Source organism: Myiozetetes cayanensis, unplaced genomic scaffold (assembly GCF_022539395.1).
Source record: "Myiozetetes cayanensis isolate MyiCay16 unplaced genomic scaffold, myiCay2020 scf1, whole genome shotgun sequence".
Lineage (NCBI taxonomy): Eukaryota > Metazoa > Chordata > Aves > Passeriformes > Tyrannidae > Myiozetetes > Myiozetetes cayanensis.
Window position 1 is genome coordinate 53,486,925 of NW_026086604.1, and position 24,837 is coordinate 53,511,761.

Sequence of the window (24,837 nt, forward strand, 5' to 3'; positions counted from 1 at the left end):
AGCCTTGACTTGGGTAAATTGAAGTACAAATAACATCCTAAATTCAAGGTTCTCTCTGCAAATATCCTCCCTTCCTTTTGCCCTAATATCAGAATAAATAGGTCACATTCTGAGATTACTGTGATTTTGTAATATCTACCAATATCTATTAGAGGGTAGGTTAAAAATTGTTTTAACATTCTGGAAAATAAAATCAGAAATCTGTGCCAGCCACATGAAATTCAGTGTGTTACTAGCAAGTATCAAAAAAAGAAATATGAGAAACACTTCTAAGCAGCACAGATTTTTCCTCAGTATTTGCTACAGTTGCTGAAAAAGTTTATGAAGTTGCTACATGTAGAAGCCTTTTCAATTAACTGATATTCAAGCTTCGTTACAAACATACTTGTAGAGAAAAAGGATTTGTAGAGGAATTCATATCTAAGAGGGAAATACACTTTAAAAATAAATAACCTTTATTTATTTTTTCAACCCATGTCAGATACACAAAGTGTAAGTAATATTTAAAGTTCTAGTTGTGAAGCTGCAGTTTATAATAAGTCACTAATGAGCACATGGGGTAGCATTAGTGTCCTGTCTACACTTGCACTCTAGGGCTCTGAACAATGCTGACATAAATAAGATTTACTGGTACATTGGTTTTGTTAGATGGAGTGGTGAAATTTGTTGACTGCCCCATGTTACCTCTGAGTCCTAGTCTTGGATGCCTAAATGGTAGCTGAATGTCTGTGTTAGAAGGTAAGGCAAATTTTTCAGGAATAAAAGAAAGACAATTTCAGTGCAGAAGAACAAACTCTTCTAAGATGGTATAGATGGAACTATGATGCAACTACACATTTTTCCTTCAAACTACAGGTTTAATTACTATCCATGAGTATCCCTACAGCTTTCTGGGTAATTTTTTTCAAAGGAAAGTAAATATTCTAATTTAACTTCAATCTGTTGCAGAAAGATTAGGACAACTGGGTATTGCAATTCCAAAGGAATTCCTGTTCTTCAAGAGCAGTCTGCTTCCTTTGGAAAAATCTCTTGAAATCTTCACACGTAGATCTTTCTGTGCATTATGTTTCTTTGGAACTGATTTCCTACACATAAGACTTTTAACATATTTAAAATACCTTCTGTTATCATGCATATTCTTTTTAAAATACATATTGTGCAGAAATCTTCCTCTCAACATAGGACTCTCAGCCTCTTGGAAGCTCAAATTTTATGGTGTAAGATTAGTGAAGAAATAATGACAACAGCAGTTATTTTGTTCTTTGGGTTTTTTTAAGATCTTCACCCATTGAGGCTTAGGAGAAGTTGAGTAGCACAAAGGGACTAGAAAAATGTCATTGTTTTTTAGTTACTGATTACACTCAAGTGGAAATATCTCAGAAAGACTTGGTGTTAGACTTTCTACTTAAAAACCACCCTTTTCTAAAGGATCCATGTGTTTTAGAAGAGAGACAATTAGATTCAGATAATGGCTTTATTCATCTTGTGGAATGTAGAGGGTTTGTTTGCTACATCAATATATTTTTACAGCAAACAAGCACTTCTAAGCTGCAGCATTTCCAAAATGTCTGTGCTAAGATTGCAGAGCTTGTAATTTCTTTGATCTTGTATTGGTCTGGAGTCCTTGAAAGTAGCAAGAGCAGGGAGCAAAGACGTAACTTGTGTGAGGTTTATAAGCACTTTTGCCAATATTTGCAGACGTTGTAAGCTCCATTGGCAGGGCTTAGGGACTCTGTAAATGTGGTAAGCCTGGCTTTCACAAAGAACACAGGATGTCAAATAGTCATTATGATACCCTTGTTCTCAAAAGCTGGAGAGACTCTGGCAAGTTTAAAATAGGTCTCTGTATGAAATTACATTATAAAGTAATCTGTAAAATCAGTTTGACATACTGAATCAAAGTTCTTAGTTACTGGTGAACAGAAAATTGATGTATTTTAAGTTCCATAACTGATAAATGACTTGATGGATTAACTACCAATTTTCTTTTTAAACTTTCCATCTACTTAATAGTTGCATGTGAAATTTCAGGTTCAGAATAACCTTTTTCCTGTCCAAAAATATCAGACAGGCCACAAGAGAGAAAAATGGCATTTAAATAGAATTGCAATCATACCACTTCGTCATGGATACTTCAGGAATAGAGATCAGGAATGCAGGTTAGCTGGGCCATAACCCAAGTGAATAAAGTTATCTTATGAATGATCATTTCTGGTCAGAATTCTTTCAAGTGGGTCTCATCCTGTTCCATTTTATGGAGGGCTGCACTTAATCCTCTCTCCAAACTTCCAACCTAGTCCCAGGATCCATTTATGATGCTCTACTTAACTGAGAACTGAAAAGCTGAGGAAAATGGATGGGGGATATACAGTATCAGGTAGAAAGAATTTCAGTTTCTCTTGCCATTTCCTGAAAAAATCCAAATAAAATTTATCAGAATACAACTTAGGTTAAGTTCACCCTGGATACTTGCTATTGCAGTTTGTTCTTAAAAAGTGATTTCAAGACTTGCTACTCATTTTCAAGTCAAAAATGTGTTCTTTCAGAAAATGAACACTGTCTTTAACAAATGCTTCTCTCTAATCTTGTGTCTAAATTCAGCCTATGAAGCAATCTGATCCTCTCTTGAAGACCTTTACTGAGCACCTGCCAAATTGCTACAATATTAATTTGCAATCTAACCTCCAAATGGGTCCCTGGGCTGTTGAATGGAAGGTCTGAATGTTCCAGACAATCTGTCAGTGAGAAAAAAATAATCCTTTCTGGCTACCAAAGGGTGGTGACCATGGCCAAGGCCCTGGCTCCCAGGCGTTGTTTTCTTCTGCTCTCAGCATACATCATGGAAGCTGTTGTATAGAGCAAAACAAATGGGAACTGATGTGGAGAATGTAATGAATAGGAGCTGGATGCAGAATGAGATTCTCACGAAATATACCCTACTTGCTAGCCAGTTATACATTTTGCTTTCTTATTCCTGTCAACATAGAGATATTTCTTGCTCAAGGAATCTTTATGCACTAGGTTATTACCACAACTGATATTAAAGTATTGCATATTATTGAAGGAAATTAGTATTTTCTAAAGGACTTCGTACCAGTTTTTCTCTGAGCTGAAACATAAACTCTTCATCCATCTCTTTACGAAACAGTAAATAATTTTGTAGGCTAACATTAATTTTGTGTACGATTATCAAAATGTACAAAACATATATATGTAAGTATGTTTGAATTTCTAATGACTCATTACAATCTCAGCATGCGGACTTTTCTTAAAAGGGAAACTATTACTATATTTCAGACTCAAACAGATTTCAGGCATCACCATCGTTACAGAAATATTGCTCCTATAAATTCCCTCAACCAAAGGCAGAGATAGAGAGGGGGAGCTACTGGGTGAGATGGGCTTTTATTGCTGTGAGTCAAAGGCTGAGGCTATTTGGGAAGATGGAACTCTGTAATAGCCGATACTACTAGTTTACAAAGAGAACTTTATATACTAAGCTGAGTCAGCATGGAAATGATGAAGAGTTGTGAAAAAGCCACCTCACACTGTTACAGATATATATTGGAACAGCATATTGAATAACTGAGATTCATATTTTTCGATCTTTCATGTACAACGGTCCTTTAAACACTTTACAGGTACCTCTGTGGTTCAAGTGACAGCCACTGATGCAGATGACCCTACTTACGGCAACAGTGCTCGAGTGGTTTACAGCATATTGCAAGGACAACCTTACTTCTCTGTGGAGCCAAAAACAGGTAACTTTCCAAAAACTCTTTGCAGAAATGCTTAGAAAAAAGAAAATATGCTTTAAAACTTGCTAGGAACTTACTAATATGATCTCTTGCTTAATTGAATACATTTGGATTTTATTGATCTTTTAATCTCTTATTCTTTAGAATAGATTATGAAAACCGTAAGTCTGAGCTATGTAATAAACAGACATTGCTGGAATGGAATTTCTTATCTTGTCAATCTTCCAGCTGCCTGGTCTGCTGCCTGTTGCCATCTCTCTGATCAATGAAAATTTCAAGGTACTGTGAACTGTGATGACCAGTGACAGGACCTGAGGGAATGGCCTGAATTTGTCTCAGGGGAGATTTAGGTTGGATATTATAAAGAGGTTCTTCACCCAGAGGGTGGTTGGGCACTGGAACAGGCTACCCAGGGAAGTAGTCACAGCACCAAGCCTGATAGAGTTCAAGAAGCATTTGGACAATACTCTCAGGTACATGGTGTGACTCTTGGGGATGGTCCTGTGCAGTCCTAAGAGTTGGACTCAATGATCCTTTTGGGTGCCTTCCAACTCAGCATACTCTGTGATTCTGTGAAAAATTTTTTTTGCAGATGTTTGCCTTAGAAATATCTAAATGTCACATAGCCAGATTTCCATAAGAATAGATTTACAGCATGATTACTTCTCCATTCTACTTTTTAAACTGAAGTTTTATCGTGGGAAATGAATCTATATAATAATTTGAAAGAGAAAACATTGTACTTCCTATCCTTATCTGGTACAGCATTTTGCTGCTACTTTCAAAACTTATTGCTGGTGAAATTTTGTTTTTACAGTTTTCATGAAATTTTGTGAATATTTTTAAGTCATGACAAGACGCAATCTTTAAGCCTTTGTTGTTTTAGTAAACATTACCCATTCTGCTATATCATTTCATAAAGCAGGAAAATGGGTTCTCACTCTGCTTAATTCATTTTAGTGCCTGAGCCTTCATTTACACCAAGGAGAAGAATTACAATCTTCATTTTGAAAATAGCCAAGTTGAGACAAAAGATAAAAAAAATATTTACCCTTTTTATTATAAATAATCTTGGATGTGAATCCGACCTGAATAGCAAAGCCACACTCAATTTAGCAACATCTAAATTTGCAGAAATAAGCACTATAATTATCTTCATATTGCAACAAGTCTATGCTCAGCAGGTATACGTAGCACTGTCTTTTTCCCTCCAATGAGTATGATTTATAGTGGTTTTCTCTCTGTTTCTCTCTCTCTTTCCATATATATATACGTACACTGTATATTGCCACAATGAGTGCAGACAGCCCTTGAACAATAATATGGTAGCTTCTGCTAAACCAAAATCTTGATGAATTCAGACTGAAATGTTTGCATACATTTTCTCTTTGATGTGATACTCCAATTTCCTTTGTTCTTGACAGTTATCTTCCAAATGATTGGGTAACGTTGCCTGGTAATTTAACTATGACAGAAAAATAAGCAGGCCAGGAAAAGCAATGTAGAAACAATAACACTATGAAATTGTATATTAATTGTATTTTAACATGTCTTGTAAAATGGGTGAAATAGTACCAGACAGTTCTGTTTGTGACATAAATGTTTCCATGCAGAGGTGATTAATGACAAGTCCTGCATTCATAAGGGAAGAAAGAAATAAAACTCTAACTAAACATTCAACAAATAGCAGATGAAGAGATATGTGTCCCAATGTGCCTCTTCTTTATTTAGTTTGTTTATGTTTCCTTCAATGCTGACACTAAGTGCTGGTGGAGTAAACGGCTGCCTCTCTGGAAATCAGAGTTAGCAGCTGTACTGTGTACTGAGCATGAAATATTCATAAAATATCATATTTTGAGAGGGCATATTTATTTTTTGCTCTATATCAGCATAACTGAAAGGATGAAACATGGAATTTTCTTCCAGTTTTCATTTCAAATCAATTAATTACAAATCGTGTGAAGATCATCAAATGGATATAAAAAACCTACTTCAGATATCACAGCATTTCCATTAATAAATAAAAAATCTCTTAATTATGCTAATTATTTAGAAGTGGGTATTGTTAAATCAAATATATGGAAAAATAAGATAATTTCGTATATCTACAAGCTGTGGCATGATACCAGTATTAGTAAGAGTTAATGGAGTAAATGACTATTCAAAACATCATTAAATTAATCTTTACCTTGGAATGTTAAAAATTAATGCAGAATATTCTGTTCTTCCCAGCTCTAAAAGAGTAGGAAATCAAATACAGGAAAGGATATTTTCCAAGGAGGGGAGTGTGTTACCCAACACATTATGAAGTCTAGTTCAGGGAGAAGTTACTTGGAAAACACAGTTATGCACAACATTACGGAGTGAATCTAGTACTAAATAAAAACTGGTGGGTTTTGGTGACTGCTTAAAATAAGCTTGCATTATGTCAGTTCAACTCCTTGTCAAACCTTGTGATATTAGTGTTGAAATTAATTCATTCCTCTCATTGCTATCTTTGATCTGCTGTTAACTTCTAAAGGCAAACTCAGCTTTCACAGTAGCATATTTGCTTGTGCAACCATTGACTGACACCTTCTCTTACTGCAGGTGTTATCAAGACTGCCCTTCCGAATATGGATAGAGAAGCCAAGGACCAGTACCTGTTGGTTATTCAAGCAAAGGACATGGTTGGGCAGAATGGTGGATTGTCAGGGACCACATCTGTAACTGTCACCCTGACTGATGTTAATGACAACCCACCCCGCTTTCCACGCAGTAAGTTGCTTTGTAAATACATGACTTGTAATATTATTCCTAAACATTGTTATTTTCTTTACACACCTTGCTATTTCTAAACAAAAAGGGCTTAGTTTCCACATTAAGTACTTTGAGAATCACTGACCACAAGTTATAATAATTATTATTAAGATTATTATGTCATTTTTCTTTCCCTAGCATGTATCAGATCAGTTGAAAAGAAGTGGTGTACAGCAGGGCCATTACTCTCTATGAAAAAGAAGACCAAAAATATATATCTTAATATATATTTAGCTCATGCCAGATAGATTTCAGGATTCTTTAACTTGACTTAATCCTTCATATTCCTTTGGCATTTTAACAGTATTTCTCATGTACTTACGGTGTTTCCTAAAGAGTTAATCAAAAAAGAACTGGAAATTCACCTTCCCTCCATTTGCTTTCTTTGACCAAGGTGTCTCTCCTCCTAACCAAAGAAAGTTGTATGCTCAAACCTGAAGAGAGCAGTTTATTCACAGCATTCTGTCTAGGGTGCTTTTTTTTTTTAATTAAAAAAAAAATTACTTCTTAAAGTAGAATTAAAATATTGTGAAGAATATATGCACATCAGCTTGAGCCTTACCTCCGATAATGAAAAGAATAGATCTGTATGTAATAGATTTCCTGCATTTTAAGCCACCAACTGTTTGAAATAATAAGAGAATAACTGGAGTTATTTTTGAAGGTGAGGGTGTTATTTGCTACAGGCTGCACTCAGATACCCTTCTGATAGCATATACATCATTTGGTACTTGAATAAAGAAGCTGCAATTTTCAAGATGATGCACTTACTGTTAAAGAAATGAATATATATCAGTTTCTAGTGATGTCAAGATCGCAAACTGCCTAATCAAGATACACAGGTACAAAATAATAAGATTTTATATAGATATTAGTTTACTTTCATCTTCTCTTGAAAACAAAGTAAAACATTCTCTGCATTACCATTTTTGCATCTTTATCTTATAATTCTCTTGTCACATGAAGAAATTTTGCCCATAGTACTTAAGCGAGAGTCTGTCACAAAGAGAACCTAGCAAAAAGGGCAATTCTATTTCAAAACTGAAGAATATATTCTTGTAACCTGAGTAAATATTCAGGCACATGATTTAAAGAAAAGTAAATTTAAGAAAGCTGGATTTTTGGGTTTTGCCTTCAGCCCCAAAAGACTCTGAATTCACTAAATTTTTAAATTTCACAGGATCATACCAATATAATGTCCCAGAGTCTTTACCAGTGGCTTCTGTGGTGGCCAGAATAAAAGCTGCAGATGCAGATGTGGGACCTAATGCTGAAATGGAGTATAAAATTGTGGATGGTGATGGTTTGGGCGTATTCAAAATTTCTGTTGACAAAGATACTCAAGAAGGAATCATAACAATTCAGAAGGTGAGTCTGATTTTATCCACCAATTCTATTTGGATCTCTGCAAGATGAGGACAGGCAATGAGAGTCTTGTCTGCTGTAAAGGTTTTTTTCCGTTGATGTATTTCATCTTGGCTTCACTATGTGATTTTGAGGGTTTTAATGAGTTACATTGAAAAATATTGTGCTTTTTTTTTTTTTTTTTAATAAGAGCTGTATTGTTTTGATGAGGATTTTTTTTAAAGCGCCTCTATTTGGATGGGAATGTAAGCTTTAGTCTTATTTGTCTTTGTATTAAAGAGAAAATACAAGAGTATATTTCACAGTGAAAATGCAGGCTCCAAATAAGAAATAGATCCCAAAATTAATTTAAAAAATAATTATCTAATTGTCTTTGGCTGATGTGGTTCTATTCAGAAAGCACAATTTCCTAACTTTTAAATTATGTAACAGTAAAAATAGTTGTTTTACAGGATCATATGTCATTAAGAATATTACTTTTTAAAATGTGAAAAATTTAAATAAATATTTTTTTGTCATATGTTTCTTCATATGTTCTTTTCTCTATATGTACAGTTAGAAAACAAACAAAAATATTAAACCAGCCTACTTACCTTCCTTCAACACATTTTAGACTACGCTCTAAAACAATAAAAATATGTTGAAATATTTTTAAAGAAAATTTAATTTTTGCAAACAGGAAAAAAAATGCAACACCATAGAAGAATCTCTTAAATAATTTCCTACTCTCAGTGTATGAGTGCTTGGCAATGACAATGCTGAATCTATGGACAAACTCTGGTAGAGTAATTTTGTTAAGGAAACTTCCCTGTCTTCCCATCCAGGAGCCACTCAGGCCATCACACTTGCACTACCTGAGCTGGCACCAAAGCTCTTTCACAGCTACACACCCCACGCTCACAAAGTCAGATCAGGTTTCTTTACCAGCTTGACCCCAGGTTTCCTGTAGCAGAGTGTCAGATGTCCAGATCCTTAAAATAATTTAATTTTGGTGCAATAACAGTAATAAAATAGCAGCTTGAGCTGGTGCCTCCGAGGAGGGACTGGGAACAAAGACATCCCCGGGGTATCGCCTCACAGTCTAAGCCCAGTAAAGTCTGGGGTTCTCAGCTCCTGCCATGTCTCTGAATCCCTGTGACCTTTGTTCTGCGAAGGGTCAGCATTTCGTGGACTCTTGCATGGGGCTCCAGCCACCCAGAGCTAAATCTGCAGCTCCCACTGCAACCCAGCTAGCTGTACTGAATGTATTCCTCAGCAATTTAATACCCCTAAAATGTGGGAATCACTTGGCATTTTAGAATATGTGTAACCATGTTCCTAAAAAGGAACTTATGTTTGTACTTTATATGATGCTATAATGGATTTTTCTTACCTATATACTCTTTAATTTTTGTAAACTTCACCTATCAGTTGTGGGGGGGTTTTGTCTTGTTTTATTGGGGTTTTTTCCCCCTTCTCTGGTGTATCAATTCCTTTCTAAAGTAGATAAAACTTCAGTAACATATCTCCTTTGAAAGAAGCTAAAACTTCATGATGCTGCAAAGCAATGGGCTAATTCTCTGATGCCTTTAATGGCTGTTGAGAACTAGTCAACATCCACACATGTCACAACAAATGGAGTACGTTCAGCACCCTTGGAAGATCAGGGTCTAGTATGTGTAATGTGAATCATTTTTTTTTAGACAAAAACACCCATCTTAGGCTTCTTGCAAACTGTACTAAATTCTGTATTTCAAACTTGTATGCTTGAAATAGAAATCTCTTTGTTCAACAGCCAAATTCAATGTGGCATCTTCAGTTTGCTCATTTAAGATTTTTGAGCAAAGATTTGAGAAAAATTCATCTGTTCTAGAGGGAGAACATTTACCAGTGCCTCAGTGACCAGCACTGAGTCAGTCAGGATTGTCAGTGATCTAATTTGAAAACTGGTGGGTTCACTTTAAATTTTAGTATACTTTTGTAGTCATGGTGTTTTTTCCTGGAATATCCTGATTGCAGTGCTGTACAGTGGACCAAATAATTGCCATTTATTATTTCTATAATCACTTTATCTAGGGAGCTGAACTGGACTTTTCAATACTGAACATTTGTTCTAAGAAATGCTCTGTGAAATAACTATTGGACTACACTAAAAAGGTTACATATTGTTGACCTGATGAAATGGTCCAATTTGTTAATAATTTTTAAACCTAGATGCTGCTGTATTTTGACATAAGAATTGAGATTTCTTTTTTCTACATCATTAGAACTTTTCTCCAATTTTCCTGCTATTATTAATTCACTTTACTCTGTGCAGTGGATTGACCTTGGCTCAGCGCTAAGTGAACACCCAGTAAGCCTATCACACCCCACTTTGGGACAGGGGGTGGTAGAAAATAAGGTGGAAAAAACATTGTGGATCGAGATAAGGGCAGTTTACAAAAGCAAAAGTGAAGGTCAAATGCACACCAAACAATGGGAAAAACTCAGATCTTATTCCGTACAGTGATGTCCAGCCACTTACTGGGAAGTAGGGCCTCAGTTCATGCATCAGTTGCTTCAGAAGGCAAAGGTTGTAAATAATGAATACCCCTCCCCTCACCCCTCTACTCCTTTCCCTTAGCTTCTATATCTGAGCAGACAGCCTGTGGCATGGAATATCCCTTTGGTGAGTTTGGATCAGCTGTCCTGACTGTGTCTCCTCCCATGATCTTGCCCACACCCAGCCTAATGGTGTGTGTGGAGAGTGTTGGAGAGACAGTGCTGAAGCTGTGCCAGCACTGCTTGGCAGCAGCCAAAAAACTGGTGTGTTGTCAACACCTTCCCAGCTATCAATACAAAGTGCAGCACTGTGGGAGGCTGGTGTGTGGGAAATTAACTGCACTGCATCCAGACTCAGTACACTCTGCCATACCCAAAAGCAAGTCCCCATGCTGAGGGACACCTTCCAAACCTTTGGATGTCCTTAGCTCTTCATTTTGAATCCAGAGAACTTAGTGTTTTGCCTAGGGCTGAAGGAGCCTGTCTGCCAACCCCACAGAAAATATTGTCTAGGAGAGGAGTAAGTGAAGAGCTCTAGCACAGTGGCTACTGGGCAACTGCACTTCCTTCTTCTCTGGAGAACAAATACATAGAAGACCATTAATAACAGTCTATGGAGGTTAAATGGGCTTCAACCACCGAGTCTTACCTGCCAGATCACTATGGAGTCAGGCAAGGGTTATCCCTTCATGATAATGTGTGCTTGTTGGTAGGAAATCAAGGAAGAAATTAAGTCTGTAGCCTGAAATCTGCCTAAACATTTTGGTGTCCAGCACATGATGTTCTGTACTCTTCTGAGTGCAATTACCTCTCTCCTTTTCACGTCCTGAAATCAGCTGAGGTATTGAGAAACAGCTCAGCCTCAAAATGCATGCCCATCCTTTTCAACTTATATTTATACGTTCAGATGACATGTCTGTGTACACATCAAACAGTAAAATGCCAAGGCAAAGACTTCTGAAAAGGCATGCTTTGGTTCTAAATGCAAATGGATGCACTAGTTTTGCATACTTCTGCTGCAATTGTACATAAAGCTCAGCAGGCTGGGCATGAAAATCACCAGCAGTAACTGAGCAGCTGAAAGCACTGCTCCATTCATTTTTGTGCTGCATGTTGTGGATAAAGTTTGGCACCTGGTTATCCGAGTTCCACACAAACTGAGGATTTTTCATGCTGCTTTTAGAAGGATAGCCACTTCTGAAAAGTTGACTTCCTCCCTAAAAACTAACACTTCTTTTAACACATAAGTAGCATTAAATAAAAAGAAAAGAGTTTTTGTAAGAAAGAAAAAAAATTTTGAGAAGTGATATTTAAGAATTCACTGAGCAAAGCAGGATTTTTATGCTCCAAGTGGATGGAATATGAAAGAAAATGCCCAAGGATGAGCAAAAATTGTAGGAAAATGATTTGGTTTTAAACAGAGAGATACCAGGTTTCATGACATTAGAAAGATAAAAATGTTACATGATTAAATATATCTCAAGATTACTTGTAGAAATAGACTTATATATGTATTAGTTTGAAAGGTGACAAAACTGGTGAATAAAACTTGAGTGTGTTTCATTTTTGGGTTGGTTTGGATTGTTTTCCATGTATATGTATATTTCCATGTATATGTATATTTCCATACATGTATAAACGCATTTTATCTTTGTAGCCTATGAAACAGAGACTTCAAAACATTGAAAACCAGCAGGGAAAAAAAAAAAAGTGGTTTTACTCTAACAGTGATATTCATAGAAATATATGGAGTGTATTTTTCCCTTATTTATATCTCTTCTGCATTGCTAAATCCAGATACATCTTTGGCTTGCACAGTCCATTGAAAATGGGTTTTTCTCAACACTTTGGGAACAGTGTTGCTTTCTGAATACTACTGGTAGTTCTGCTCATAGTTTTTATAGCCATGGAAGGACTGGGGATTCCAAGTTCCTGAACATGCTGCTACTACTGTTACCTAGTGTCAGTATGTATTAGCTACTGATCTAAACCTCAGTCAAGGAAGGAATGATTTGTCTGTGTGCTTTTCCCCTTGACCTTTATCCTTCCAAGGAGTAAACAGTAAGATTATGCTATTTTATGCAGCACAACTAAGAAGCATGCGTGCTGTATCACTGTACAGTGTTTGCTGCTATATTGTTTTTCGCATGCTCATCACACCTTACTTCCTTTTGTCCTGGTTAGGATTTTTGAATCAGGATAAAATGAGTGAGATGGGAAATTCACATATTCCTGGAAGTTGCTTAAGTTCACTCTAAACGAAACAAAACAACAACAAAACCCCCAAACAAACAAACCCTCACAACTTTTTCAAAATATTTGGGACGAGGGCTAATTTTTTTTGTGAATTTATGGCTTACATAATATCAGCAGGTTATGTCTGAGTAGAATTGTTATTTTCTGAGATCAGTGAAGCTAGAAGTTCATCTAATGACAGAAACCCTACTGAACCATTTACTCTGTTATTTGCACTAAAAAATAAAGTCTACCCTCTTCTGCAATACATGAAATGAATTCATATGCAAAAAAAATGTATCCAGCATGTATATAGGACAGTTCATAAAAGGGTTTAAGTTGTTTTTAGGATGCTATGCTCTCTTTCCAAGCTGCAATAGGATATGAAAAAGTCTAGAAGACAAACTTTATGTTTCTTCCTCCTTGTCTTTCTTCTTCTTTCTTCAGAAGTTGGTATAAACAAGTGAATGGGACCCATAAGTGGTATTTTCAGCTTAAATGAAGAGTGGGAAAGTGGTGGCAAAGCTAGTGGTTTTTTTTCCTGTAAGCTACTATATTCAAACAATTTGTTGTCCAATAGTTTCAAGTTCTTGTGGAAGCCTTCCCATGTTTTTATTTACCCACTATCTCTTTTGTCAAAAATACTAATAAATAAATGAAAATGTCTCACTTGTCAAATGAAACAGAAGAAAACTCTGTTTTTACAGAGCAGTCTAAAGATGCCACCTACTTAAACTTTTTGCTACAATTCTGATGTTGCAAATAATGTGAGAGTTTGACTCTTCTCCAAACTGTAGGCAGTCCCTTAATGAGTCTAGAATAGAATAGAATAGAATAGAATAGAATAGAATAGAATAGAATAGAATAGAATAGAATAGAATAGAATAGAATAGAATAATTAAGGTTGGAAAATACCTTCCAAAATCCTCAAGTCCAACCTTTGACCAAACACAACCATGTCAACTAGTGCCACATCCAGTCATTTCTTGAACACCTCCAGGGACCGTGACTCTACAACCTCCCTGAGCAGTGTGTTCCAATGCTTAACCACTCTTTCAGTGATGATGATGATGTCCAACCTGAATCTCTCCTCGTACAAGCTTGTGGTAGTTTTAGAGAGCAGTTAAGTTCTCCTCTGAGCCTCCTTTTCTCCAGGCTGAATGACACCATTTAGCCACTCCTTTAGCCATTTCTCATAGAATTTACTCTCTAGACCCTTTACCAGCTCCACTGCCTTCCTCTGGACTTGCTCCAGCACCTCAATGTTTTTCTTGTAGTGAGTGACCCAAAATTGAACACAGTGCTTGAGGTGCAGACCCCTGTGCTGAGTACAGGGGAACAATCATTTCCCTGGTCCTGCCAGGATGCCAGGATACCTTCTAGGCCACCTGAACACACTGCTGGATCATGTTCAGCTAGTTGTCAACCAGCACCCCAGGTCATTTTCTGGAAAGCCTGACCCCTTTCCAGCCATTCTTTCCCAAGCTTGTAGTGCTGCATGGGGTTGTTGTGACTCAAGTGCAGGACTCAGCTTTGTTGAACTTCATACAGTTGACCTCAGCCCACTGATCCACCCTGTCTGGGTCCCTCTGCAGAGTCGTCCTACCCTCCAGCAGATCAACACTGCCACTCAGCTTAGAGTTATCCGTGAACTTACTGTGGGTGCATTCGATCTCCTCATCCAAATTATTGATAAAAATATTAAACAGGTTTGTCCACAACACTGAGCCCTGGGGAACCCCCCTAGTGACTGGAGGTGTAGCACCATTCACTACCACTGCCTGGGTCTGCCGAGCCAGCCAGTTTTGAATCCAGCAAACAGTGCACCTGTCAAGGCCATGGGCTGCCAATTAGAAAGTCAAACGAAACTAGATGTGTAGGTTAACTTCAAGCTTGATTTAGGAAAATATCCTTCTTAGGTGACCTTTGCAGAAAAAAAAACAAGAAACAAACAAACAAACAAAAAAACCACAAAGTATTGTACAGGTTTTGAAAAGGAATCGGGCATTTGTATTTCTTAGAAGTGTTTGAACATTTTTTTCTCAGTTCACACTGTGACTCAATTCTCCATCTGTAGAGTAGGATCAATTCCTTCCTGTGGTTTCGTTTGTAATTTACACTCTGCTATCAGTGCTCTGCTAGTAAGGACTCACATAATTTGCATAGCTCGATTTCACGATGGTGAGGGTGTTTGGAGAAAATGTGTAATTTTTCTGCATATATTGGAGTTTTAAAAAATGTGTCAGATTTGTCTCTGTAGTAGCAATCTTAGAACTGAAGAACCATGTATGGAAGTGAATGATGATTTAGTCATTTAATACAGCAAATTCTGAAGTGTCCATGCAAACCTATGTGTGTACACTTTTCAAGTGAATTTGACTGTTCACAGAATCACAGATTGTAGTACACATGAATGGAATCTTGGTTTCACTTTCTAAGCAAAATGCATACACAGAACCTTATTTTTTTGTGATTTCCAAAGCACTATTCCTAAAAATAGTGTACTAAAAAGGGTATCATATAAGTACAGATTTCACTTTATTCACAAAGTTGCAGGCTATAGTTAGACTTCAGTAATAGTAATAGCACAGTAGCAAAACATCTTAAGATAAAAACCTGATGTTTTTTATCCACCTACACCTTTATCAAATACTTGGTGCTTAAAGTAGCAATAGTAATTTAATAATAAAATAGATTGTAAGATGTATTTTTATTTTATATATCATATGTGACTTTTTGAAATTATGTGAAATCTGATTCAAGTTTGAAAGTCTATGGAGAGATTTTAGTGGACTTAAGATGAAAAAAAAGGCCAAATAAAGCCTGAAAACTCTGTAGAGAGAGGGTTGTAATGTCTTACTGCAGCAAGTGACAAGCACTAAGATTTCCCATGGTACAGTTCTTGCTCACTTTGCCTTCATTTCTCCCCCCAATGCACAGCCCAACCACCAATATCACCAACCAATTTCAATGTTAAAGGAAAAGATATGAAAATAGTGTTGCAAAGTACTTTCTCATAGACAGTGACTGCTAAGAGATTATTTTAAAACCCAAGTTCATTCTAAAAGCAATACTGGCAATTGTAAAATGAGAGAGGAGAGGGTTTATGCATAAGCTTTTGAGTCAAAAACTATCTTTCCATTGCTGTTAACATTTTTTTCTTTTAGCAATTTAACAATTTTTTTTTCCTGCTAGAAATTTTTCTTTCAATTCTGTGTCAGAGTTTACAATGCAAGAACATGAGGCTTCCATGGTTCCTTTTAGAGATGGTGTGCATTTGTTTGATGTAATGTTTTGTAATGTAATATAATGTTTTCAATATAAAACCTCAACTGAGCTTAAAAATGGGATTTTTACCCCTAAAAAGTACAGTATTACAAAGTTACCATTCAATAAAAATGAAAATCACAAAAATGAGCTTTCCATGAGCTATAAGTTCATATTCAACCCTTGTAATATAAGACTTGTTTTGTAATTTCCTTCAGAGAGTATAAAATTCTTAATCCTTAAAAGGATAAACTAAAAAAAACCAACAGAGTTCACAAAAGGAAAGATTAATGGATCTTTCACAAGATCTAATCAGATAATACTAATGCACAGATATTAACGAAGCTGTCAAGCTCTATTCACTGTACTGAAGGACTGAAGAATACATTGTCCATTTAACCTTCAACACTGATGTAGTGATTTGTAGTCTGTTAAGTTGGTGTTCCATTATTGGAATCTTGTGTCTTTTTTTATAGCAGGAAATAATAAAGGCATGATCCGAAGGCCAGCTAAATAATGTCTGTTAACAGACACCAATGATAATTAGATAAGAAGAAATAAAGAAAAGAAAATCTTTTTAGTTCACTTTCTCAGTCTTTCATTAGTGTCTGTAGCATGTAATGTCTTAATTATATTATGTAAGAAATGTTGAAACATTTCCGCCAGGTCAAGAGCTCTTGCATATTAATCATACCTTAGGGGTTCTGTTTGTTTTCCAGAATATATTCTGCCTTAAAACCTGATACCTCTGTACTCACCACAGGATCTGAGGTTGTGTATCTTGTAGAAACAGATTGAGGATGATGAATGTAGCTATTTTAGACATTGCCACACCCCACAAGAGACAGGCATTGCTACGAAGAACTGAAATAAACCAGCATTACTGCCACTGCATAACACAATAGCACTAGATGCTGTAAAATCCCTTTGTAAAATCCATGCTTACCTTTTTCTAGACACCAGCTGTTCTCCACTGTGCATGTACATGTTAGATTTTTAAATTTATTTATTCATGTTTCATTAACAAGGATCCTCATAGCTTTTGGATATTGTCAGCAGCATTGGGTTCCAGAAGATATCTGAGTAAATCCTAGGGCAGGATTCATGTTGCTGAGTGCAGATGTTAACTTCTTCCAATTATTGATACTCCCTTACTAATGACTGGTGAAAAACAGGTATTCATAACTAGGCCAGCTGACTTTTTTCCAGAAGAATTTTGGTACAATCACACTAAGGACGTCATGGTGTATTTCTGAGATGTTCCTGGCTAAGTTAGAGAAGCTTAAACCTGCTCTTTTTAAGGAAGGCTGTTTAGAATATGCATCTACACCACTGATAGTTTTGCATCCTTCTCTGTGACGAAATACTTCTCTAATCAAATTGTATTTTTCATGTATTCCCTACTAGCCCAACACTCCTGTAATCCAGTCAAATGAAGAGTATTCTCTTTTTGTATTACAAGAATGAAATATGATGATTTAAAAGTGCATGTCAGCCTTCATGATAAACATTCACATGAAAAACACATTTTTATGATTTCAGTTAATAAAGGTCTAATTTAGTCTTCTTTAATCATTATAGAAATATTTTGAAATTAAGTAAAATAATATTTCTTCTTTATTTTGTTAGTTCTATTTTTCTAGAAAAATAGAAGATACATAATTTGTCCAGCTACCTATATTGTGTTGTATGACTTTGTCTATTAAAACAGAATTTTCTTAATATTTTTTTACTTAGAATGACTGTGCTGTTGACATCAGTATATCAGAAGGAGATATCTTGTCTGCAGTCTGAAGATGTACTTCCATGTGTTTAATTACATATCCCTGTAATCTCAATCACTCAGTTTCAACAGATATCACTGATTAATGAGGATAAATTAGCTTTCCCTTCTCCACTACATACTTTTGTATATTCTGACTGAAAATATACTGTTTGCTAAAGGCTTGGTGGTTTGGGGTTTTTTGGGGGGATGAGTGGTTTCTTTTTTAGTTCAACAAATGTTGGCCTTTTGTCTTTGATGTTTTTCGGGTTATCGTTTCTTTAGTTAATAGTTTGCTTTTACGGGAAAATGTGAAGTCTTAAGATGTGTACTTGGTTGTCTTCTCTTTAACCTTGCTGCTCATCTGATCATAGTAGTTTTCTGATTGTTACCACTATAGAATATAGTTTCTGAGACATTTTTCGTCATCCTGACATCACATTACGTTTGCATTATGGCTACGAGGTTTGTTTCATAACATATATATTGTACTTTAAAACCAGAGTGGAAATAAAAAAATTGTTAAACACGCTTTAGTAATAAATACTAACTAATTGTATCTGGTACAGCAATCAGTATCCAGAGAACCTTTCTTTCATGGCATATGTGTTTTCAGAGAGCTATGGATACTACAGATGAGATTCAGTGCAAGAAGTAAGCATAATGTGAGGATCACATGTATTCCCATTCAGAGAAGCCTTTTGCTGCCACACAGAGTTTGTAAAAGTTCAGTGCCTTTCTGAGTGTGATGTGCTGCAGTTCATTTTTCATATTTAAATCTAGACTGTTTACAGCTGTATTATAGCATCAACATAATCTCTGACTTTAGGATGCTCATTTGGGATTTGTCTTACTGTAACTTGATGGAGAATGTAGGTCCTTGTAGGTCAACAGATGTGTGTTTCACCTCTGCTGCTCCTTTGAGTGAATACTGGAATGTTTTGCAGATGCTGACAGATTAATTTGCAAGCGCATCTCAGATCCCTCTGATGTATTCAGTCGCAGAACTGCAGAAAACCATTTTTAATCTGTTTTATAGACTTGGAATTATAGCTGAGCAACCAGATTGAAGCTTTAGAAGTGCTTGGGTCTTTTGCTGCTTTTCTTAATGATTAAACTTGAAATTGCAAAAGAATAGTTAGCTGAATATTAATACAAACTGAAAAACTAAGACTATAAATGTGGGGTTAGGTTCTAATATTAACTTGATGCTTTCTTTCAGTAATTGCTTGTGAGCTAAGATGATTTTTTGTCTCTAAAATAATTTTCTTCATGGGACTGCCCTCCAGATCGCAGATATCTCATTATTTTTAGGGTCATTTTTGATTCTAATTCAGTATTTATTTGAAAAGAAACTATAATTTCATTAAAGAAAATTAAAGCAGAAGGAAGGTGTAAAAAAATAATGTACATTTTGCTTAAGAAGCAAAACAAAACAGAACAATCTTCAGGCTGCATCTCAGTACAAAGTATTGTCATTTAAGCAATGTCATTTAAGCAATTGCCACATTTTCTACACAAATTTATACAGAGCTTGCAGTAAAAAAAAAAAAAGAACACTAAAACAAAAAAATCCTACCTACAATTTTCTGAACAAGATGCTTTTACCTGTAAATAACCTGTGAATATTATATTGAGTTCTTACATCTGGGTACTGTGGCATGTTCTATTTACCATGATCTTAGATAAAATATTAAAAAGACAAAACAAAGTGTTCATTCACACTGGTGAAATAAAGGGTGAGAATTTGGTCCTCACAGAAGTCACAGAAAATTTTGCTATTATCTCAGAGAACTGTTTCATTCACAAGGTAAACTATCTTTACTGCTAAAGGCATTGGGGAATATTCATTAGTGAGACACTGCAAATACAGTTTTTGAGAAAACTAAAAAATGCGCCTTCAACTGTGCTCTGTCAGTTGAAACTGCTGGTTGTATACAAATGGCAAAGTTCATTTTGTACTTATCATAAGCCATGAAAGAGTTTTGTTTCAGCTTTACTGGATAATAAAATTTCCAAATAACTTTACCTGTATAGGAGCTGGATTTTGAAGCTAAGACAAGCTACACCCTAAGGATAGAAGCAGCCAATATGCATATTGATCCTCGTTTCCTGAGTCTGGGACCTTTCAGTGACATGACAACAGTGAAAATAATTGTAGAAGATGTTGATGAGCCACCTGTGTTTACTTCACGTTTGTACTCCATGGTGGTGTCTGAAGCAGCAAAGGTTGGCACTATCATTGGAACTGTGGCGGCCCATGATCCAGATGCCTCAAATAGTCCTGTCAGGTAATTATAAGATGTCTTATTTATTTAACCTTTGTATTGAAGTTGTTCATTTTGTGGTGGGATGGTCTTTATTTACACTGAATCAATTAGTCAGCTTTGTTCCCTTGCAGAGGGAGATTGAGATGCTCTGTGAGTTTGCATGGTTTGACTATTATATTCTGAAATACAGAACCTTTTTAAAAAATATGTATTTAAAAACAAAACAAAAAAAAGAAGATATAGTTTCAGGATTCCAAAGAAAGAAAAACCCTCAAAATACTGCTCATATTTATTTTCCCCTAAGATTAGGAAGAACCTAATGTTTTCTATGAAAAGTTATATTCTCTTAAATCAACCAAGATCAAAAATTATGATACACACGTATGTCTATGTGTGTGTGTGAATAATGATTGTGTGTGCACTAGAAATAAGAACGTAATAGGACATAGACTCCCACATGGTAAACTTGAGCCAAGGTACCATAGAAGGAAACATTAGTAAAAACTCTTTACATTAGAGAATTGGAAAGGACAAGGTGCATCATGTCCTAATCAGGATGGCTAAAGACAATAATATTTTGGGTTTGTTAATTTTGCTGGAGCCAAATACCTTCGGTTTTAATAGAAAGAGATACGATCATTAGAGATGCATGAACTGTCAAGGCCCTCTTTCTTTGTCTTCAGCATGTGAAGAACCTGTAAGTTTTTCACGGTATGATGTCCAGGATCATGTGTTCTTGTATCTAAGGTCAAAGCTCAAGGATAAAGACTCATCACCTAAGTTAAACAAGTAATGAGCTACTTGTTATTTTTCCTATGCAGAGTAGTAATATTAATTCTCAAAGGAACATGCAGAGGATCTAGAGAGTAGTGGCTATGACTCAGGAATTTTGTTAATTTAAAGATCTGCAGGAGGAGGAGGAACACATACACAATGAAAAGTTAGTACTTAGTTTCATTTGTTATTGTTCACTTAGGACATACATAGAAAAGACCTTCACAGGTACTGTAGTTATTTGGGTGTCACCCATTTTGGTTATGTTAAATTTTTACTTTCATGCATTGAAAATGAACCTGGGACTCTTGAGTAACTCTCTAAGTTCTAAAGCAGCAATTTCAAGTTGCAAAAATAAAGCATATATTTCACTCCTAGAGATGATGCAAGTGTTCTCTCTCTTTCATTATATACTTGCAACATATTGAAAATAGCTGATTCTTATAATGTATAAACAAGTCCTAGATGGATGGTTGGCATGTATTTACTTGTGAAATTTATGTTTGCTGAGCTCTTCCTTTGCTGTGGCACTGTCTTCTGGTACTGATGTTATCATCTGGTGTAAAATGTGATTTAGCAGAATCATTTAGAATAGGATTAAACATAGTTCCATTAATTCAGGCCACACTTAGAATACTTTTAACTCCTGTGTAAACATAAAGATGAGTTTATTTGCCTTGATCTGGTCAATTCTTACAACTGCAGCATAAAAAATAGTTACATCACCAGTGTAACTAACATCTTGAAGATTTCCTCTGCTTCGAAGTTGTTTGGAATTTGAGGGGAAGGGAAAAATAGTGAGGATTTATCTATATCCTTGCGAACCTGCTCTGTACATTGTTGAAGGTGCTGAAAGACCATATAATTTGAAGCTGTTCTGCATCTGCTACGATACATCAGAGCCAGATTCACCTAAAATTGGAATGTGTTAAGGAGGATTAATGCATAAAACTTTGCAGGATCTGTTTAAGAAGTTTAAATTATTAATCTATAAATAACTATTCCAACTTCCAAATGTTGATACTGGTTAAAAATTAGATTTGTTATAATTCAGAAAATGTTGAAATTACAAGATCAGATACAAAACCCTGACAATACTGGGGGCTGGGGAAAATAAAAAATGTCTTGAAAATAAGAGGTTATCTCATATGGACCAGAGAACTGTTGATGTTTGAACTAGCTTAAATAAAGGATTTAAAACTCCTGCAGCCCAAAGATTTTCAAGTATTAATGGCTTCAAGGAATTAAAGGATTAAAAGTATTTAAAATATTTTTTTAGAATTTGAGTATGGATACAATGCTTGTAAATAAGTTAAGGAAAACTGCTTGCTTTCTATGCATAAAAATTTTTTTTCTTCTTGTTTCATAAGAATCTGTCATCCAGTTTATATAACTTGTTTGCTTTCCCTCTTCCTTCCTCCTTTTCTCTCTCCCTCCTTTTTATTGCTTTCTTCCTTTATTTTCTATTTTTGTCTTTCTCACCTCTCCAACTCCTGCTTCTCCTCCTTCTCCTTCCCTTACTTTCTTTACTATTTTTTAAAGAAAGGTCTTTGGCTCTTCAAGTTGCATAGTGATAGTGTTAATAATTGTAAAATCTAAGGGCTGGCAGGAGATTGAGTCCTAGCTATGGGGCCTGCCAAGATTGACTACATAGCGGATATGACAGGCACAGTCTCATGGGGAAACTTGCCAGCCACAAAACAGCTGTAGAGCACTGCTGACCAAATAAACAACAGTGCTGGCAGGAAATTAAGTGAAAACGACCTGCAGTTAATGTAAAATGAAAGAAGAGAAGAAAAAGTGAAAGAGGGAAAGCCATAATCCACAAAATCTGCTGTTATTGTTTCTCTATTTTCTCCTTTGCTGAGACATAATATAGTAAAACAATTCTAATTGTGTGACAAGTCTCTGCTCTTAGATTATGCAGCCAAGAGGGATAGATTATAAAGATGGTAATAAAACAAAGAAAAAGCTGGTATAATGCAACACAGAACCAAACAGTTTTGTGAGATCATTATATCTAGGAAGTCCTGTTTTTTAACTGTCATCCATAATTCTTCCTTGCCACGTGGTTCAAATGATTTGGTTACTCTTAATATCAATATTTAATATATCATCAGTGTGACAGTAGTTGTAATGATCACACTTGATCTGATTCAGACATTTTAATTTGTTCTGAGTTTAGGGAAGTGCTCTAGAGTACATACTTAACCTAAATGAGAGTGCAAGAATCTGACCAAATATTAAATCAAATGTTGAGAATATTCCAGTTGTAAATCTAAATCTGCCTAATAACTGTACCTTTTTCTCAAAAAGTTCGCAAGTAAATCACCCACAGGCATTTTGACCTTTTCTCTTATGCTATTTTCTGTTTGCTAAGGGTCTCCTTTCCCCTTCCTAAAACAAATTGGGAGGTTAAGATATATTGAACCGAAGAGTTAAGGGCATGAGCCTGTATTTGTCTAATGACAGTAAAACATTGGGAGCTGACAGTGATGACATGCAATCCCTTGACCCTATTCTGCCTCATCTTTCTTTTTCCCCCTGCCCAGTCAGCTCTGGGTGACTCAGGGGCTCTTCTGCTGGTGACAGAAAGCTCTCTGCTCAGACTGTCAGTTCCCATGGGATCAGTGCCCAGCTGGCACAGCCTCGTAGCAAACTTCCAACTCACTTTTTCCTTATCTGGCTTTCAGGAGGATGTTATTTCATTAATTCCTGAGTTTGCCTTACAGCAGAGGAAGAAATAAAAGACAAGGGAATACGTATCACCTCGCTTAATAGGACAATGTGGGAGTAGAGCCCACCACTGTCAGCACAGATCACTGCGGCACTCTCACCTTTGTATGTGGCTTTACTTCCCTCAATGTCCCAGGGAAACTGGAGTGAACAATGTCAAACTAGGGAAACGGGAAACTCTTTCCCTCAAATAAAAAAAAATCAATGAAATATTTTTACAAGCTCTAATTGAAGAAAAATTAAAGGTTTTCTCTCATCCTTTACCTAGGTATTCTATAGATCGAAACACGGACCTGGAGAGGTATTTCAATATTGATGCCAACAGTGGAGTCATTACAACTGCTAAATCTTTGGACAGGGAAACTAACGCTATTCATAATATCACAGTTTTGGCCATGGAAAGTCGTAAGTATCAACTGAAAGATTTTGTTGACTTTGTTTGTGTAAAACTTTAGGTTTGGTTGTGATGAGCTGCATTGAGAGAAATTCTGACATTTTCAAACCATGGCAGATAAAAATCCCCAACTACTAAATGCAAAAGAAACTCATATGGTAAAAATTAAAAAATACAGCACTTTAGGTATTTGCTCTTTCATTTGCTTCACACCTCTTTTGACTTTTGAGAAAAAGTACAAAGAAAGATGAAAAATGTTAAGTCAGCAGTCTCAGACCAAGTGTCATTACAGGAAAGGTGATATGGAATACAGAGGAGAGTGGTTACCCAGTCTTAGTGGGGGCACTCAGAGCTGATTGTGTTGGTAAACCACAGCATTCTTAGAAGCTATGAAGGCAAAGGGATGTGGATGCTTATGTGTTTTCATTTTCCTGACTAAAGTACCAATGCAGAGGTTATTTTGTACTTGATATTTTTTCTGGTGTAAGATGAAGTGTTAGGGAATATAACCCTTCAAATGCATATAAGAATTTTGCTAATGCAAGTTTAAATCTAAACTTGTTCAGCTTTGAATACATTCCTTGGAGAACGATATATTTTTTCCTTTATATTCGATGAATTTATTTCTTCAGATTTCATCCTTATTAGTACTCTGTTGGGCTGTGATAATAAAAGAGTTATCAGTTCTCTGACCTTCTATTTTAAAAATCCTCTCTTCTTGCTTTCACTGAGCTTAATTTAATGTTTAACCTGAAAGCTTACATTTATCATTTAGTGTCTATATGAATTTCTCTTGTACTGTCAGTAGAATTTTGGTTGAGGAGCCTAAAATGGAAAAATAAAATATTTCTGGGTAGTAACAAAACTGATGAGTTAGACAAGGGATATACCCAACACAAGTGAGTGTCTAGGAGCAAAAGCAAAACCTTAAACTGCTTTAATTTATGTTCACAGTCT

At 35.9% G+C, this 24,837-nt stretch overlaps 1 protein-coding gene across 1 annotated transcript in view; it reads left to right on the forward strand.

Moving 5' to 3' along the window:
* The window catches only part of CDH7 (cadherin 7), an 85,245-nt gene that overhangs the window by 44,638 nt on the left and 15,770 nt on the right, over positions 1–24,837 (forward strand). The window contains exons 4-8 of the mRNA XM_050323345.1: positions 3,642–3,761; positions 6,348–6,515; positions 7,738–7,925; positions 19,744–19,997; positions 23,755–23,891. Coding sequence (XP_050179302.1) covers positions 3,642–3,761; positions 6,348–6,515; positions 7,738–7,925; positions 19,744–19,997; positions 23,755–23,891 — 867 coding nt within the window. The remainder of the gene's footprint in view (positions 1–3,641; positions 3,762–6,347; positions 6,516–7,737; positions 7,926–19,743; positions 19,998–23,754; positions 23,892–24,837) is intronic.